The 18,732-nt window shown below is 44.4% G+C and overlaps 3 protein-coding genes across 11 annotated transcripts in view; 2 read left to right on the forward strand and 1 right to left on the reverse strand.

The window, feature by feature from the left end:
- heatr5b (HEAT repeat containing 5B) overlaps nt 1-8,526 on the reverse strand; it is a 79,769-nt gene extending 71,243 nt beyond the window's left edge. For 6 of the 8 annotated variants that reach the window (XM_042305657.1, XM_042305656.1, XM_042305655.1 and 3 more), the window contains exons 1-6: nt 8,277-8,431; nt 7,655-7,891; nt 7,063-7,274; nt 2,678-2,786; nt 1,164-1,313; nt 643-814 (exon numbers count right to left, since the gene is read on the reverse strand). In XM_042305657.1, coding sequence (XP_042161591.1) covers nt 643-814; nt 1,164-1,313; nt 2,678-2,786; nt 7,063-7,274; nt 7,655-7,780 — 769 coding nt within the window. In that variant the 5' untranslated portion in view covers nt 7,781-7,891; nt 8,277-8,431. Of the gene's footprint in view, nt 1-642; nt 815-1,163; nt 1,314-2,677; nt 2,787-7,062; nt 7,275-7,654; nt 7,892-8,234 lie in introns of all 8 variants that reach the window. The other 2 variants (XM_042305652.1, XM_042305653.1) reach the window with 2 other exon arrangements.
- A 918-nt stretch (nt 8,527-9,444) lies between these two features.
- On the forward strand, nt 9,445-14,962 carry gpatch11 (G patch domain containing 11). Its single transcript, XM_024422822.2, has 8 exons — nt 9,445-9,811; nt 10,342-10,568; nt 10,941-10,982; nt 11,351-11,471; nt 13,719-13,809; nt 14,023-14,154; nt 14,346-14,427; nt 14,517-14,962. The coding sequence occupies exons 1-8, from the start codon at nt 9,762-9,764 to the stop codon at nt 14,573-14,575; spliced, it is 804 nt and encodes a 267-aa protein (XP_024278590.1). The 5' UTR covers nt 9,445-9,761; the 3' UTR covers nt 14,576-14,962.
- Nucleotides 14,963-15,903: 941 nt separating this feature from the next.
- Nucleotides 15,904-18,732, forward strand: part of eif2ak2 (eukaryotic translation initiation factor 2-alpha kinase 2) — a 36,393-nt gene continuing 33,564 nt past the window's right edge. Inside the window, exon 1 of one of the 2 annotated variants that reach the window (XM_042305680.1) lies at nt 15,904-16,160. The gene's annotated coding sequence lies outside the window, so the exon portion shown is untranslated. The remainder of the gene's footprint in view (nt 16,161-18,732) is intronic. The other variant, XM_042305681.1, reaches the window with a different exon arrangement.

The raw sequence follows: 18,732 nt of genomic DNA on the forward strand, positions 1-18,732 counted from the left end.
CGAGACCCATCAGAGAGCCCCTCGATATTATCAACGAGACCCATCAGAGAGCCCCTCGATATTATCAACGAGACCCATCAGAGAGCCCTCGATATTACCAACGAGACCCATCAGAGAGCCCCTCGATATTACCAACGAGACCCATCAGAGAGCCCTCGATATTACCAACGAGACCCATCAAAGAGCCCCTCGATATTACCAACGAGACCCATCAGAGAGCCCTCGATATTACCAACGACACCCATCAGAGAGCCCTCGATATTATCAACGACCCATCAGAGAGCCCTCGATATTATCAACGAGACCCATCAGAGAGCCCCTCGATATTATCAACAGATGACCCATCAGAGAGCCCCTCGATATTATCAACGAAACCCATCAGAGAGCCCCTCGATATTATCAACGAGACCCATCAGAGAGCCCCTCGATATTATCAACGAGACCCATCAGAGAGCCCCTCGATATTATCAACGAGACCCATCAGAGAGCCCCTCGATATTATCAACAAGACCCATCAGAGAGCCCCTCGATGAATCCCACAGCAGATGAATACACTAACTGTTGGCTCTGGATAAGAGCGTCAGCTAAATGACTAACATGTCAAACCACACAAAGAAAACCCCATTAGAGCATGCTCCTAACCTGCAGCTTGTTTGGGCATCAGGGCCGTGGCCATGACGGTTCCTAGTAGTTTGGATACGGCTACCCTCACTCCATAGTTCGATCCTTCCAGGGCCTTGAAGCACAGAGTAGCTACGTTCTCCAGCTCGGTGGTCCACATGAATACAGCCTCATTCTGCAGCTCTAGAAGACACTATAGACAGAGAGGACAGGGTGAGAGAAAGAAAGAGCGAGACAGAAAGAGAGCGACAGAGAGACCGAGTTAATCGTTAGATCCTTCCAGGGCCTTGAAGCACAGAGTAGATATGTTCCCCAGCTATGTGGTCCACTTGAACGCGCCAGCCTCTCCCGCCAGCATTCTCCCGCCGGCCCGATGGCCATCGTTCTCCGGCCAATGGCCATCGTTCTCCGGCCGATGGCCATCGTTCTCCGGCCGATGGCCATCGTTCTCCGGCCGATGGCCATCGTTCTCCGGCCGATGGCCATCGTTCTCCGGCCGATGGCCATCGTTCAATGTGGACTGTTGCACAGTATTCACTAACCTTAGCTACAGCACAGCGCACAGCCATGGAGCGGTCTGTGAGTAGGGAACGAGCGTTCTTATAGATGTCTCTATGGCAAGAGGCTGCTGCGCCACCAAGACCATTCAACACCTTCTGTAGACTGAGTAGAATCTCACTACGACCCTGGGACTGGAGACAGAGGGATGAGAGAGAGGGGAGATATGAGAGAGGGATGAGAGAGAGGAGGAGGAGGAGGAGGGGATGAGAGGGGAGATATGAGAGAGAGGAGGAGAGAGTATGAGAGGGGAGGGATGAGAGAGAGGAGGATTGGATGAGAGGGGAGGGATGAGACCGAGGAGGGGATGAGAGGAGGAGGAGGATTGGATGAGAGGGGAGGGATGAGACCGAGGAGGGGATGAGAGGGGAGGGATGAGAGAGGAGGGGATGAGAGAGGAGAGATGAGAGAGAGGAGGGGATGAGAGAGGAGAGATGAGAGAGAGGAGGGGATGAGAGAGGAGAGATGAGAGAGAGGAGGGGATGAGAGAGGAGGATGGATGAGAGGGGAGGGATGAGAGAGGAGGGGATGAGAGGGGGATGAGGATGAGAGGGGAGGGATGAGAGAGGAGGGATGAGAGAGGGATGAGAGAGAGAGGAGGGGATGAGAGAGGAGGGGATGAGAGAGGAGGGATGAGAGGAGGAGAAATGGGGTGGCATTACATACAAGTCAATCGAAGTCTATCTATATTGGTGCCAAGATGACCTGTTCTGAGCAACGAGAGAGATGCTCCTGGTGTTCCTAGAAGGTATTTATTTATTTAAATAGGCAGAATACCATGATAAGAAGCATTATGAGCTGCTAGGAAGCCCATACCCCTGCTCTATAAAACCCAGGAAGCCCTTACCCCTGCTCTATAAAACCCAGGAAGCCCTTACCCCTGCTCTATAAAACCCAGGAAGCCCTTACCCCTGCTCTATAAAACCCAGGAAGCCCTTACCCCTGCTCTATAAAACCCAGGAAGCCCTTACCCCTGCTCTATAAAACCCAGGAAGCACTTACCCCTGCTCTATAAAACCCAGGAAGCCCTTACCCCTGCTCTATAAAACCCAGGAAGCCCTTACCCCTGCTCTATAAAACCCAGGAAGCCCTTACCCCTGTTCTATAAAACCCAGGAAGCCCTTACCCCTGCTCTATAAAACCCAGGAAGCCCTTACCCCTGCTCTATAAAACCCAGGAAGCCCTTACCCCTGCTCTATAAAACCCAGGAAGCCCTTACCCCTGCTCTATAAAACCCAGGAAGCCCTTACCCCTGCTCTATAAAACCCAGGAAGCCCTTACCCCTGCTCTATAAAACCCAGGAAGCCCTTACCCCTGCTCTATAAAACCCAGGAAGCCCTTACCCCTGCTCTATAAAACCCAGGAAGCCCTTACCCCTGCTCTATAAAACCCAGGAAGCCCTTACCCCTGCTCTATAAAACCCAGGAAGCCCTTACCCCTGCTCTATAAAACCCAGGAAGCCCTTACCCCTGCTCTATAAAACCCAGGAAGCCCTTACCTCTGCAGTCTTCAGTGCTTTCAGCATGTTGGTGATGGTGTCGGGAAAGGAGCTTCCCAGCATCCTCCCCATCTTCTCATAGAAGGACCCAACACAGGCCACAGCAGCTCTGCAAAACAAACCACGATGAGCCGAACAGAGGAGTTCATTACCACTCAATTATAGACTGGAAGCTATTCTTTACCCACTCAAATCTCGTCAGACAGACAATACCCGGGTCAGACAGACAGTACCCGGTCAGACAGACAGACAGACAGACAGACAGACAGACAGACAGACAGACAGACAGACAGACAGACAGACAGACAGACAGACAGACAGACAACAGACAGACAGACAGACAGACAGACAGACAGACAGACAGACAGACAGACAGACAGACAGACAGACAGACAGACAGTACCCGGTCAGACAGACAGTAGTCTCCAGTCTTCTGGGAAGGCTTTCCACTAGATGTAGGAACATTGCTGCGGGGACTGATGTGTTGGTCATGATGCGTGGATCGCAGTCGGCTTTCCAATTCATCCCAAAGTTGTTTGATGGGCTTGAGGTCAGGGCTCTGTGCAAGCCAGTCAAGTTCTTCCACACCGATCTCGACAAACCATTTCTGTAAGGACCTCGCTATGTGCACGGGGGCAGTGTCATGCTGAAACAGGAAAGGGCCTTCCCCAAACTGTTAACACAAAGTTGGAAGCACAGAATCGTCTAGAATGTCATTGTATGCTGTAGCGTTAAGATTTCCCTTCAATGGAACTAAGGGGCCCAAACCATAAAAAACAGACCATTATTCCTCCTCCACCAAACTTTACAGTTGGCACTATGCATTGGGGCAGGTAACGTTCTCCTGGCATCTACCAAACCCAGATTCGTCCATCGGACTGCCAGATGGTGAAGCGTGATTCATCACTCCAGAGAACGTGTTTCCACTGATCCAGAGTCCAATGGTGGGGAGCTTTACACCACTCTAGCATACGCTTGGCATTGTGCATGGTGATCTTAGGCTTGTGTGCAGCTGTTCGGCCATGGAAACCCATTTCATGATGATCCCGATGAACAGTTATTGTGCTGACGTTGCTTCCAGAGGCAGTTAGGAACTGTAGTGAGTGTTGCAACTGAGGACAGACGATTTTTACACACTACATTCTGTGAGCTTGTGTGGCCTACCACTTTGCGGCTGAGACGTTGTTGCTCCTAGGCGTTTCCACTTCACAATAACAGCACTTACAGTTGACCGGGGCAGCTCTAGCAGGGCTGAAATTAGACAAACTGACACGTTGAGCAGGTGGAATCCTATGACTGTGCCACGTTGAAAGTCACTGAGCTCTTCAGTGAGGCCATTCTACTGCCAATGTTTGTCTATGGAGATTGCATGGCTGTGTGCTCGATTTTATACACCTGTCAGCAACGGGTGTGGCTGAAAAAGCCGAATCCACTCATTTGAAGGGGTGTCCACATACTTTTGTTTGTATATAAAGTGCATTCGGAAAGTATTCAGACCCCTTGACTTTTTCTACATTTTGTTACGTTACAGCCTTGTTCAAATGGATTAAATACAAAAACATCCAATCTACACACAATACCCCATAATGACAAAGCAAACACAGATTCAGATTAAGACACTTTGGAAAATGTAATAAAATAAAAAAAACTGAAATACTTTATTTACATAAGTATTCCCACACTTTGCTATGAGACTTGGAATTTTTTTATTTTACCTTTATTTAAACAGGTAGGCTAGTTGAGAACAACTTCTCATTTACAATTGCGACCTGGCCAAGATAAAGCAAAGCAGTTCGACAGACACAACGACACAGAGTTACACATGGAGTAAAACAAACATACAGTCAATAATACAGTATAAACAAGTCTATATACAATGTGAGCAAATGAGGTGAGAAGGGAGGTAAAGGCAAAAAAAGGCCATGGTGGCAAAGTAAATACAATATAGCAAGTAAAACACTGGAATGGTAGTTTTGCAATGGAAGAATGTGCAAAGTAGAAATAAAAATAATGGGGTGCAAAGGAGCAAAATAAATAAATTAATTAAATACAGTTGGGAAAGAGGTAGTTGTTTGGGCTAAATTATAGGTGGGCTATGTACAGGTGCAGTAATCTGTGAGCTGCTCTGACAGTTGGTGCTTAAAGCTAGTGAGGGAGATAAGTGTTTCCAGTTTCAGAGATTTTTGTAGTTCGTTCCTGTCATTGGCAGCAGAGAACTGGAAGGAGAGGCGGCCAAAGAAAGAATTGGTTTTGGGGGTGACTAGAGAGATATACAAATCAAATCAAATTTATTTATATAGCCCTTCGTACATCAGCTGATATCTCAAAGTGCTGTACAGAAACCCAGCCTAAAACCCCAAACAGCAAGCAATGCAGGTGTAGAAGTACCTGCAGTACCTCTCAGACGACACGAAAGAGAGGTTGAACAGGCTAGTAATAGGGGTGGCAACAATTTCGGCAGATCATTTTAGAAAGAAAGGGTCCAGATTGTCTAGCCCGGCTGATTTGTAGGGGTCCAGATTTTGCAGCTCTTTTAGAACATCAGCTGAACGGATTTGGGAGAAGGAGAAATGGGGAAGGCTTGGGCGAGTTGCTGTTGGGGGTGCAGTGCTGTTGACCGCGGTAGGAGTAGCCAGGTGGAAAGCATGGCCAGCCGTAGAAAAATGCTTATTGAAATTCTCAATTATGGTGGATTTATCAGTGGTGACAGTGTTTCCTATCTTCAGTGCAGTGGGCAGCTGGGAGGAGGTGCTCTTATTCTCCATGGACTTTACAGTGTCCCAGAACTTTTTTGAGTTTGTGCTACAGGATGCAAATTTCTGCTTGAAAAAGCTAGCCTTGGCTTTTCTAACTGCCTGTGTATAATTGAGCTCAGGTGCATCCTGTTTCCATTGATCATCATTGAGATGTTTCTACAACTTGATTGGAGTCCAACTGTGGTAAATTCAATTGATTGGACATGATTTGGAGACGCACACACCTGTCTATATAAAAGGTCCTACAGTTGACAGCATGTCAGAGTAAAAACCAAGCCATGAGGTTGAAGGAATTGTCCGTAGAGCTCCGAGACAGGATTGTGTTGAGGCACAGGTATGGGGAAGGGTAGCAAAACATTTAGGCAGCATTGAAGGTCCCCAAGAACTCAGTGGCCTCCATCATTCTTAAATGGAAAAAGTTTGGAACCACCAAGACTCTTCCTAGAGCTGGCCGCCCGGCCAAACTGAGCAATCGGGGGAGAAAGACCTTGGTCAGGGAGGTGACCAAGAACCCAATGGTCACTCTGACAGAACTCCAGAGTTCATCAGTGGAGATGGGAGAACCTTCCAGAAGGACAACCATCTCTGCAGCACTCCAACAATCAGACCTTTATGGTAGAGTGGCCAGACAGAAGTCACTCCTCAGTAAAAGGCACATGACAGCCCTCTTGGAGTTTGCCAAAAGGCACCTAAAGGACTCTCAGACAATGAGAAACAAGATTCTCTGGTCTGATGAAACCAAGATTTAACTCTTTGGCCTGAATGCCAAGCGTCACGTCTGGAGGAAACCTGGCACCATCCCTACGGTGAAGCATGGTGTTGGCAGCATCATGCTGTGGGGATGTTTTTCAACAGCAGGGACTGGGAGGCTAGTCCGGATCGAGGGAAAGACGAACAGAGAAATGTACAGAGATCCTTGATGAAAACCTGCTCCAGAGCGCTCAGGACCTCAGACTGGGGTGAAGGTTCACCTTCCAACAGGACAACAACCCTAAACACACAACCAAGACAACGCAGGAGTGGCTTCGGGACAAGTCTCTGCATGTCCTTGAGTGGCCCAGCCAGACCCCGGACTTGAACCCGATCTAACATCTCTGGAGAGACCTGAAAATAGCTGTGCAGCGACACTCCCCATCCAACTTGACAGACCTTGAGAGGAGAATAATGGGAGGAACTCCCCAAACAGGTTTGGCTTGTACCCAAGAAGACTCGAGGCTGTAATCGCTGCCAAATGTGCTCCAACAAAGTACTGAGTAAAAGGGTCTGAATACTTATGTAAATGTCATATTTAAGTGTTTTATTTGTAATACATTTGCAAAATTTACTAGAAACCTGTTTTTGATTTGTCATTCTGGGGTATTGTGATGTCATTATGGGGTATTGTGATGTCATTGTGGGGTATTGTGATGTCATTATGGGGTATGGTGATGTCATTATGGGGTATTGTGCAGTTTAAAAAAAAATCTATTTTAGATTAAGGCTGTAATGTAACAAAATGTGGAAAAAGTTAAGGGGTCTGAATACTTTCCAAATGCACTGTATGTATGCATGTATGTATGTATGTATGCATATATATAATGCTTAGACCTACATCTAATGAATAAATATATATGAATCTAAAAAGCTCACAGTTTGGTGGGGAGGTAAGTGGGCGTGTCATCCTTGCTCTTGATGATGTCGTTGCACTTGTCCAGTGTCTGGAAGACGGTGAAGGTGTCTCCTATGCTGTAGAGGGTAGCCAGGTTCTTCGCTAGCAGTTTCCTGGTGGGAGGGCCAGGGGCACTGCTGATCAACCCTGTCAGCTGCTCAACCAACTTCTTCTGCTTCTCCTTCACATCCACCTGGCAAGGGTGGAGGGGAGGGGTGGTGGAAGAGGGGTGAGAGGGGAGGGGTGAGAGGTGAGGTGAGAGGGGAGAGGGGTGAAGAGGGGAGGGAGGGAGGGGTGGGGGTGAGAGGGGAGGAAAGGGGTGGAGAGGGGTGAGAGAGGGGTGAAGAGAGAGGGGTGAGAGGGGTGAGAGGGGAGCGGTGAGGGGAGGAGTGAGAGGGGAGGGGAGAGAGGGGAGGGGTGGGAGGGGATGAAAGGGGAGGGGAGGAAAGGGGAGACAAACGTGTAGGTTGCAGATAGATGAAATCGAATAACACTGACAGCACAGGTGTGTGTGTGTAGTGTAACACAGGTGTATTGGCTAGCGTGAGTAAATTCGTCTCTCTGTCAACTCACCTTGTTTGCTGCCACTAGAACCTTGTCCAGGAAGCGAAGCCATTCGAAGATGAAGACGGGTCTCTTAGCCTCAGTGATCTGGGCTAGGGCTTCCTCGTTCAGAAGTAGACTGTGAGCCAACTCCATGGCGATAGCTATCCAGCTAGCGGTAGCTAATAGCCGATAGCTCTTGGGTAAAGGGTCCTCTCCTTCAGCTCACAGCGCCCAATGATACAGCCTCCTCAACTCTGGAAATGTCTTGGAGAGAGAGTATGTTCACAATGGTATTATATATCAGGCCAGATAGAGACCAAAGATAAACGTCCGAGCAAAGAGGATGTCACGGTAGCTAGCTAGCTACAAGCTAACGTTACAGAGTCAGTCGCACCTGCCAACTATATTGGCTAGTAGTTAGTGTTTACTAACACAAATATTAACTTGGTAACGTTACAATGCTTCATAGTACCGGACCGTTATGTAACCAACTAATTTAACTGATATCTGGCTAACTAACTACGTTTATAAAACGTTTGACTGACGTTGCAATGATAGAAGAGGGTTAGGAGCACAGCTAGTAAACATTAGCATTCAGGACACTTACCACACAGCTTACTAGACCCAAATGAATGTCTAAAAAACTCACGATCAAACGCCTTACACGAACACATCTATTTCATACACTTCATCACAGACGTAAATATTGAGTAGGCTTTAATCAACCAAATTAAACAGAAACAAAAAAACAACCTCGTCGTCCTACCTGTTTTGTCGCCAAGATCATTGACGAATCATTTGCCGTCAACTGTGTCGGTGATGTGTATAAACCATGATGAAAGGACCGGAGCGCTGTTTTGAAGTCACCCCGCAGCCATCTTGGTACTCTTCAATTAAACAAATATATTTTGGAAGCCATAGAAATGTATATATTAACGTCTACATTAGTTTTTGACACGTTTATTATATTACAGACACCTGAATGTATCATTTAAAATTTGATTATGTCAGCTAAACAGAAATAAAAAAAATACAAAACATATATAAAACATTTTCCTTAAAATATATATTTTTGAGAATACTAATGTTACTTTCCACACTAAAACAACTTAAGTACATGTACATTTTGTTCTTGAAACATTTAATTAAAATGCTGTAGAATTGCATTCATTCCTACGGAGGACTGCTTCCTACTAGGGAGTACCAATATGGCCGACCGGAGGCTTCAAATCGACTCAGATATAGTCAACTTTTCGAGGTACTCGGTCCTAGCGTATGAATGCAGCAATAACGTCAGAAAACCATAGGTTATACACGTCATTCGTCGTCGGGACTATGGTGGCACACAGTAGATTTATATTTGAACAAGAGTTGACCCTATTATGAAGAGATGTACTGCTTGGATTATTTACCTACGATATAAACCATTTGAAACATTTTTATGTCATTAAATATTTTGACCAAATTTCATATTCCCAAATGTAAATCATAAAAAAACACACATTTTTCTTACCTTACCAAAATAAATTTACAAATATTTTATCACAATTAAATACTGTGCCAACAGTATATTTTAGGCTTTGTGTAATGAGTTAGCTCCGCCCCTGGCCCACCCACAGCCAACTGTACATTTCTATGTCAGATTTTTTCCCCAAAATTGTATTTAGACGCGCAACATGTAAACGGAACCAATCGAATGTAAACGGAACCAATCGAATGTAAACGGAACCAATCGAATGTAAACGGAACCAATCGAATGTAAACGGAACCAATCGAATGTGCAGAGGTTCCAGGCGGAATCTTTTCGCGAAGGGAAAATGGTTGTCACTAGTTACCACAGCCACAAAGTCAAAATTGTCTGGGTATGTCGTAAAAAATATAAAAACAAAGCATAGCTTTTTGGTCTTAATTGAAGGTTAGTGTTAGGCATAAAGTCAGTAACTTAGTGTGTTTAAGGTTATGTTTAAAATTTGATTTTAAGAAGATGAATTGTAGAAATCGGCGGGGTTTAGCTGATTATGACATTGTGGATGTGGTAACTTAACTAACGTTAGTGACGACCGAGAAAAGGTGAAAGCCAGCTGAACAATAATAGTCCTACAATAGTTCACTTGTTTGGTTTTACAAGTCAATCATGGCTGAAGACGAAGATGATTATATGTCTGATGCCTTTCTCAGTCAAATGTGAGTTTTTTTTCCCCCTTCAGTTTCCGTACGGTGAGCAAATAAATTGTAACTAGCGGCTATATCAGAGTGCGAGTTTGTGATGGTCTGTCCCATTAGCCAGCTAGCTAGTTACTGGAACATTAGTTAACGTAGCTAATTAGCTAGCTACACAGATGAATAGGGGCCACGTTCGGTTGCCAAACGTTGCATATAGAAATGCAATTAATAAAGACGACATAATACCTTGGTCTCTTGCTTGGAATACATGTTGGAGAGGCAGATTTAGCTAACGAGCTAACTAGTCAAAGACATGCTGATTCATTTAAGTAGTAGTAGTAGTAGTAGTAGTAGTATTTGGCTGGATCAAAAGCCTGCACGTCGGGTTTCAGGTGACTGTCTCACCTCACATTTAGTTACACATTCCACAGAAGAATATTTAAAAATATATACTTTAGTGTCTATTGTCTGGTTATTACATGTGTGTTCCGTTTATAGCTAAGTTCTCAGTTTATGTGCAAGGTTCTCTCTGTGTCCCATCTCCCTGACAGACCAGATGTGAAACCCGGTATCCCGATGGTGAAGCGTGTGAAGGAGGCCCTGAGGAAAGAGGTGCTTCACAAGGAGAAGAACGTTAAGAATCGCCAGAAGACTATTAAAGAGTTGGAGCAGGAGAGTAGAGAGATGGCACAGCATAGCACCATTAGCAACCAGAACAAGGGCTTTGCTCTGCTGCAGAAGATGGGCTACAAAGCTGGACAAGGCCTGGGAAAGCAGGGTTAGTCCCCTCCAGTTCAACTCAGAATGTATCATATTACTTCTCAACTGAATCAGTTCAACTCAGAAATAAATGCCTGACTTTAATGTATTCAGCTAAGAGTTAGGCCAGACATCACCATAACTAAGCCAGTCAGGTCTCTTTTAGTGATGGAGTTAGTACTGTAGCAAAGTCAGAGGGTAGTCCAGAGTGGGACTTGAACCCAGCACTTTGGTACTGTCAACCCAACACCTTAGCAGTTCCGCTAAGAGATGTGAACCCTTGATGAGGTCGCTGTGTTTGAATAAAGTTGTTACAATATGACGATCAGACCTGACATCACATGGTAGATTTTCTTCAAGTATTGATTCCTGTCTTTATTCCCTCTTGCAGGGGCGGGAAGAGTCGAACCTATTCCATTAAATATCAAAACAGGTGAGAATTAATTTTTATATCCAAAATGTAAGTAAATTCTAACCTACACATTGACAGTGTATACATTGTATGTATCAACATTACCTTTCTGAAGAGATGTAGCCTATCTAATGCAATTAACACATTATCTCTAACATTACCTTTCTGAAGAGATGTAGCCTATCTAATGCAATTAACACATTATCTCTAACATTACCTTTCTGAAGAGATGTAGCCTAACTAATGCAATTAACACATTATCTCTAACATTACCTTTCTGGAGAGATGTAGCCTACCTAATGCAATTAATACATTATCTCTAACATTACCTTCTGTTATTGAAATGGTTGTAAACATACTGCATCATCCTGTGGTTATGTATCACTCAGACAGAGGGGGCATCGGGATGGAGGGAGTGAAGAAGAGGAAAGCGGAGGAGGAACTTGAACATTACCGTCAGAAAGCCCGGGCCAAACAACAGAATGAGAAACAGTCCCTGGAGGACTTCAGGTAAAGACCTAGTCCCAGATGGCTCTGGTCTAATGGCACCTATTCCCTATTGGCTCTGGTCTAATGGCTCCCTATTGGCTCTGGTCTAATGGCACCTATTCCCTATTGGCTCTGGTCTAATGGCACCCTATTCCCTATTGGCTTTGGTCTAATGGCGCCCTATTCCCTTTGGTCTAATGGCGCCCTATTCCCTATTGGCTCATGTCTAATGGCGCCCTATTCCCTATTGGCTCTGGTCTAATGGCACCCTATTGGCACTGGTCTAATGGCACCCTATTCCCTATTGGCTCTGGTCTAATGGCACCCTATTCCCTATTGGCTCTGGTCTAATGGCACCCTATACCCTATTGGCTCTGGTCTAATGGCACCCTATTCTCTATTGGCTCATGTCTAATGGCACCTTATTCCCTATTGGCTGTGGTCTAATGGCACCCTATACCCTATTGGCTCTGGTCTAATGGCACCCTATTCTCTATTGGCTCTGGTCTAATGGCACCCTATACCCTATTGGCTCTGGTCTAATGGCACCCTATTCTCTATTGGCTCTGGTCTAATGGCACCTTATTCCCTATCGGATCTGGTCTAATAGCACCCTATTCCCTATTGGCTTTGGTCTAATGGCACCCTATTCCCTATTGGCTCATGTCTAATGGCACCTTATTCCCTATTGGCTGTGGTCTAATGGCACCCTGTTCCCTATTGGCTCTGGTCTAATGGCACCCTATTCCCTAATGGCTCATGTCTAATGGCACCTTATTCCCTATTGGCTCTGGTCTTATGGCACCCTATTCCCTATTGACTCTGGTCTAATGGCACCCTATTCCCTATTGGCTCTGGTCTAATGGCACCCTATTCTCTATTGGCTCTGGTCTAATGGCACCCTATTCCCAGGTGCTGGTCAAATGTGTTCTAATGCTGTGTGTGTGTGTGTTCTAATGCTGTGTGCGTGTGTTCTAATGCTGTGTGCCTGTGTTCTAATGCTGTGTGCGTGTGTTCTAATGCTGTGTGTGTGTGTTCTAATGCTGTGTGCGTGTGTTCTAATACTGTGTGTGTGTTCTAATGCTGTGTGTGTGTGTTCTAATGCTGTGTGCGTGTGTTCTAATGTTGTGTGTGTGTGTTCTAATGCTGTGTGCGTGTGTTCTAATGCTGTGTGCGTGTGTGTGTTCTAATGCTGTGTGCGTGTGTTCTGTGTTCTAATGCTGTGTGCGTGTGTTCTAATGCTGTGTGCGTGTGTTCTAATGCTGTGTGCGTGTGTTCTAATGCTGTGTGCGTGTGTTCTAATGCTGTGTGCGTGTGTTCTAATGCTGTGTGCGTGTGTTCTAATGCTGTGTGCGTGTGTTCTAATGCTGTGTGCGTGTGTTCTAATGCTGTGTGTGTGTGTTCTAATGCTGTGTGCGTGTGTTCTAATGCTGTGTGCGTGTGTTCTAATGCTGTGTGCGTGTGTTCTAATGCTGTGTACGTGTGTTCTAATGCTGTGTGCGTGTGTTCTAATGATGTGTACGTGTGTTCTAATGATGTGTACGTGTGTTCTAATGCTGTGTACGTGTGTTCTAATGCTGTGTGCGTGTGTTCTAATGCTGTGTACGTGTGTTCTAATGCTGTGTGCGTGTGTTCTAATGCTGTGTGCGTGTGTTCTAATGCTGTGTGCGTGTGTTCTAATGCTGTGTGCGTGTGTTCTAATGCTGTGTGCGTGTGTTCTAATGCTGTGTGCGTGTGTTCTAATGCTGTGTGCGTGTGTTCTAATGCTGTGTGCGTGTGTTCTAATGCTGTGTGCGTGTGTTCTAATGCTGTGTACGTGTGTTCTAATGCTGTGTACGTGTGTTCTAATGCTGTGTATGTGTGTTCTAATGCTGTGTACGTGTGTTCTAATGCTGTGTGCGTGTGTTCTAATGCTGTGTGCGTGTGTTCTAATGCTGTGTGCGTGTTCTAATGCTGTGTGCGTGTGTTCTAATGCTGTGTGCGTGTGTTCTAATGCTGTGTGCGTGTGTTCTAATGCTGTGTGCGTGTGTTCTAATGCTGTGTGCGTGTGTTCTAATGCTGTGTGCGTGTGTTCTAATGCTGTGTGCGTGTGTTCTAATGCTGTGTGCGTGTGTTCTAATGCTGTGTGTTGTTCTAATGCTGTGTGCGTGTGTTCTAATGCTGTGTGCGTGTGTTCTAATGCTGTGTGCGTGTGTTCTAATGCTGTGTGCGTGTGTTCTAATGCTGTGTGCGTGTGTTCTAATGCTGTGTGTGTGTGTTCTACATCAGAGTGAGGATGAGGACAGAGAGGGAAGAGCAAAAGATTGAGGGGGACCTCAGGAGGAGTCAGAAAGCCTGTGAGCAGCTGGACAGTCAGAAGGTTAGACACACACACACACACACACAGTCTTTTATCTGCAAAAAGTCATTTTGGTGGAAACACACCTCTGGTGGAAAATGTGTGGATTTTACCTGAAAATCTGTTGCCAATTGCATTGAAACCTAGCTAGTCACAAAATCTATTGACAAGAAGAAGACAGGGCCTTTTATGTTTAACTCTGACTATACTGAATACTCTCCTTTTGAATTCCAGGGTGTCCCGGTGCCCAGGGAAGACTGGTACTGGCCTAAACTGGTTGTTGAGGAGGAGGAGGAGGAGGAAGACAAGGTGGTTGAGGATGAGGAGGAAGAGGAAGACAAGGTGGTGGAGGAGGATGAGTTAACTGTTAGTACATTTCATTTGAATATGAAAGAAGCTTCAGGAAAGAGACTAAAGATATGGCCAGTTAAAGAATAGACGTTTTAATGGCGTGAAACAGTAGGGTTGAATTAAGAATAGATGAAAGAATAAATTGAATCTAGATTATTATTTTGAAGTTTCTCCTGTGACAACCCTGTTTTCCTGATCTTTTCTAGTCACTGGACAAGCTACAAATTCTGACATCATATTTAAGAGGGGTCCATTTTTACTGCATTTGGTGTGGCACCGCTTACAATGGTAAGAATTTAATCCTCCTCGCTTAAATAAAAACATCCCTGGCCATTGTAAGACATTGAATAGCACTTTACACGGTTTGTGACCTACAGATGAGGAGGATCTGTGCTCTAATTGCCCTGGAGACGCAGCTGTAGACCACGATGACTGAACCACTGCAGAATAATCACCAGAAGAGACTGGAGGCATCGGCCAGTCGGATTCGTTAACATATGGGGATAAATAAATGGGATCGGAGTATGAATGTACCGATCTGTAGGATTTTTCACTTTAGAGCACAATGAATAAGGTTACGTGAACAGGGAGGGACTGATCCTAGATCAGCACTGCTGTTCTGAGCCGGTTGATGCATATAACAGCTGCCCCTGTATGATATTTGTGAGTTTTGACCTATAAAGTGTGCATTTGTATTATTTATAATGTAGACAGGAACTTTGATGTATTTTCTTCCTGAACATGTTATATTTTTTGTTTAATAAATTAAAACTTTTTTTTTATATGATTCAGAAACCATGAATTAAAAAGGTTATTTAGATTATAATCTGTATTGTGTTATTTGTACATTTGACAGGCAAACTTGATATTAGCGTAGGGTTCATTCATCCATGTCATCCACAGACCACCAAGTCCAGATGTTTAGCGTAGGGTTCATTCATCCATGTCATCCACAGACCACCAAGTCGAGATGTTTAGTGTACGGTTCATTCATCCATGTCATCCACAGACCACCAAGTCGAGATGTTTGCCTCCTTATCTAACACGTTGTATTCAATAGGATGCAACATTTATTGCAAATGCAGATATAATTTTTGGAGATGTTTAAAAAATATATATGGCACTTTCACCAATTTATTGGCATGTAAACATACTTTTTTTCTTATTCGTTTAACCTAAAACTTCTCACATACATATTACTAACTGAATTTCGTATTGTTTTATTTTGGGAATATAATTATTTGTAGCCAACGCATAGACGTCAGCCCAGTAGCCATATTGACTGATGACGTGTGGTTCGGGAAATCGAAACCAAAGATTATGGATATAGTGACAAGATACGGGTCTCTACTTCCTAACAATGGGAGTTATTGTCCACAACGCGGACCGGTGGACTGTCTAGCTTCCGCCTATCCTTTCTTTGGATTTTTAACGTCAACCGCCTGTATTCAATAGAGAGAGACGCTATGCCACTCCTCAATCCTGAATATGCATAGTCGTGTCGAGATAAATTCCGATATAGTGTTGTTGTTTTTTTCAAAGTTGCCGTGATGTCACGTGTCCTACTTAAATCAGTAAACTCGTAACAATTTAACCATTGCAAAATTTATATTCGAGCAAATAAATCTCACGTAGCAAATAAGCCATTACTTTCATTGTTGACCATATTCGACACTCGCATTGACCTCCATAAAAAAAAACTCACGCAACCTGCTGGACACGGATTTTCATCCGAGTTGAGCATCTCTCTTCCTTTTCCTCTCTGTAGAAACTTTTCCTCTCTTTTGAAGCACAAAACGAAAGTAAAGCGCGATGACTGGACACTGACAGCAGTGCAGTCGCTAAGTGTTCAAACACTCGTGGGGACCATCTACACCAAGGACTCCAACTATAACAACAAATGATACATAACTATAAAACGTTAGAGAGCATCCACTCTAGAGAAACGTTGATCGTTCTACACCGATCAATCCACTGGTCAACGCATCCTACTGCACGCTGAAAGGCCTATTAATAAATCGGTAAGTAACACAGACGATTCAGTACATTAGGGTGTGTTCATTGTCCTAGTGTGAACTGCAAATAATACTTCAATGCACATGTCACGAAAAAAATATATATAGAAACTCGTATTTAAATGAAGCAATTCAACAACACATGCTGTTTAGCCTGCGCGTCTTTTATATCATGTCATTGCTTGCTTGGTTCCCAACTGACTTCCATTTTTCGAACGAATGTCAATTTGTTTTGGATCTTATTTTTCACTGTGTTCATCTCTCTGTTTGACCTGTGCAACCATTAACAATGCATCAGTGTAACAATATAATTTATGTGGCCAAAGTGATCACACCAACGCACGCTCTCTCAACTTTCCCCTTGAGAGTTCTTCGGTGGAATTTAACAGTGGTTGGCATCCAATAGGTTGCGTTACCGTCCCCAACTGGACTCTAGTATAAATCCATTATACTTTGTGATAAAACATGTTTTTTTTAAACACCCAAGTACTTCTCTACAGCTGCTACCACAATATCTATGTTCTGTGATTCACGTGCCATTTCTGCGGTACAGTTAAAAACCATTGCTATGAATGATAAGAAGCCAACCTTCCTTACCCGGTAGTTTATTTGGACTAGGCCTATTTTACATTCAGCAATTAGCAAGACTGTTTCTCCCCAAGAAAAGGCTATTTAGGCCTAGTATTTTTTTTTAAAGTATAAAATAAATGTCCTACAGCTTTTGTAGATTGTAGCTATTCCTGGGATGACACGTGAAAATGAATAACGTAGATACAAGGAATACAGTCGAGGTTTGAGTCCGTGTAGCCTATTGCGCGTAAGAACAGCTGGAAGAGAGAAAGGCTAGTTGCTTGGCAGAAGTAAGACACTAAATATTAGGCCATTCATTACATAGGAAAAAATTAGGGTTCTTTGGGTAGGGTGATGGTTCTATGTGGAACCATAATGACTCTAAGAACCCTTTGAGCTCTCCAACGATTCTTTACTATTCACTAAAAAGGTTCTTTGCTCCTTTAGTGAGAATAAAAATGTAAGGGAGGCGGCTCATTGGAATATCTGAGGGAGTGGTTTGGAAACGGACCTTTTTTGTGCAACCATGAGTAATAGTGTCATTCCAGTTTATGTCATGTGTTGTGTAATGCCATTACATGTTACATAAACCTATGGCCAGTGACTGACTCATGTACTGTAAGGTCTTGAGTCTACAAGTCCAGGTCTGGGAGGAGATCCCTCAGGAGACCATCCGCCACCTCACCTCATGCCCAGGCGTTGTAGGGAGGTCATACAGGCACGTCGAGGCCACGCACACTACTGAGCCTCATTTTGACTTGTTTTAAGGACATTACATCAAAGTTGGATCAGCCTGTAGTGTGGTTTTCCACTTTAATTTTGAGTGTGACTCCAAATCCAGACCTCCATGGGTTGATAAATTTGATTTCCATTGATAATTTTTGTGTGAACGGTTGACTAAATCAGTCAGTGGGTCTCAGTTCTCTCCTCAGAGTCCTCCAGCTGTTCCAGAGGTAGCTATTTAATGTAACGGATGTGAAACGGCTAGCTAGTTAGCGGTGGTTCTCTCCTCAGAGTCCTCCAGCTGTTCCAGAGGTAGCTATTTAATGTAACGGATGTGAAACGGCTAGCTAGTTAGCGGTGGTTCTCTCCTCAGAGTCCTCCAGCTGTTCCAGAGGTAGCTATTTAATGTAATGGATGTGAAACGGCTAGCTAGTTAGCGGTGGTTCTCTCCTCAGAGTCCTCCAGCTGTTCCAGAGGTAGCTATTTAATGTAATGGATGTGAAACGGCTAGCTAGTTAGCGGTGGTGCGCGCGAATAACGGTTCAATCGGTGACGTCACTCGCTTTGAGACCTTGAAGTAGTTGTTCCCCTTGCTCCGCAAGGGCCGTGACTTTTGTGGAGCGATGGGTAACGATGCTTCGAGGGTGACTGTTGACGTGTGCAGAGCGTCCCTGGTTCGCGCCCAGGTGGGGGCGAGGGGACGGGCTGTTAGATTAACACAATAATAACACCTATGGAATTTCAACATTATAATACGGCTAACCTGAATAAAGAATAAAAAACCTGTATGGTTCATCAAAATGATTTATGAAGAACCCTTCAGATTGAGAATGGTTTTGTAAAGAACCTTTCTCCATAAAGGTTCTATAAAGAACCATAAAAAATGGTTATAACCATAGAATATAGAATGTTAGGAAAGAGTTCTTTATTGAACCATCATGAGTTCTATTTAGCCCCATGAAGGGTTCTATTTAGCCCCATGAAGGGTTCTATTTAGCCCCATGAAGGGTTCTATTTAGCCCCATGAAGGGTTCTATTTAGCCCCATGAAGGGTTCTATTTAGCCCCATGAAGGGTTCTATGTTGCCCCAAAAAGGGTTCTATATAGCCCCATGAAGGGTTCTATTTAGCCCCATGAAGGGTTCTATATAGCCCCATGAAGGGTTCTATATAGCCCCATGAAGGGTTCTATATAGCCCCATAAAGGGTTCTATTTAGCCCCATGAAGGGTTCTATGTTGCCCCAAAAAGGGTTCTATTTAGCCCCATGAATCAAATCAAATCAAA

This window comes from Oncorhynchus tshawytscha, linkage group LG24 (assembly GCF_018296145.1).
Source record: "Oncorhynchus tshawytscha isolate Ot180627B linkage group LG24, Otsh_v2.0, whole genome shotgun sequence".
In the NCBI taxonomy this organism is placed as follows: Eukaryota; Metazoa; Chordata; class Actinopteri; order Salmoniformes; family Salmonidae; genus Oncorhynchus; species Oncorhynchus tshawytscha.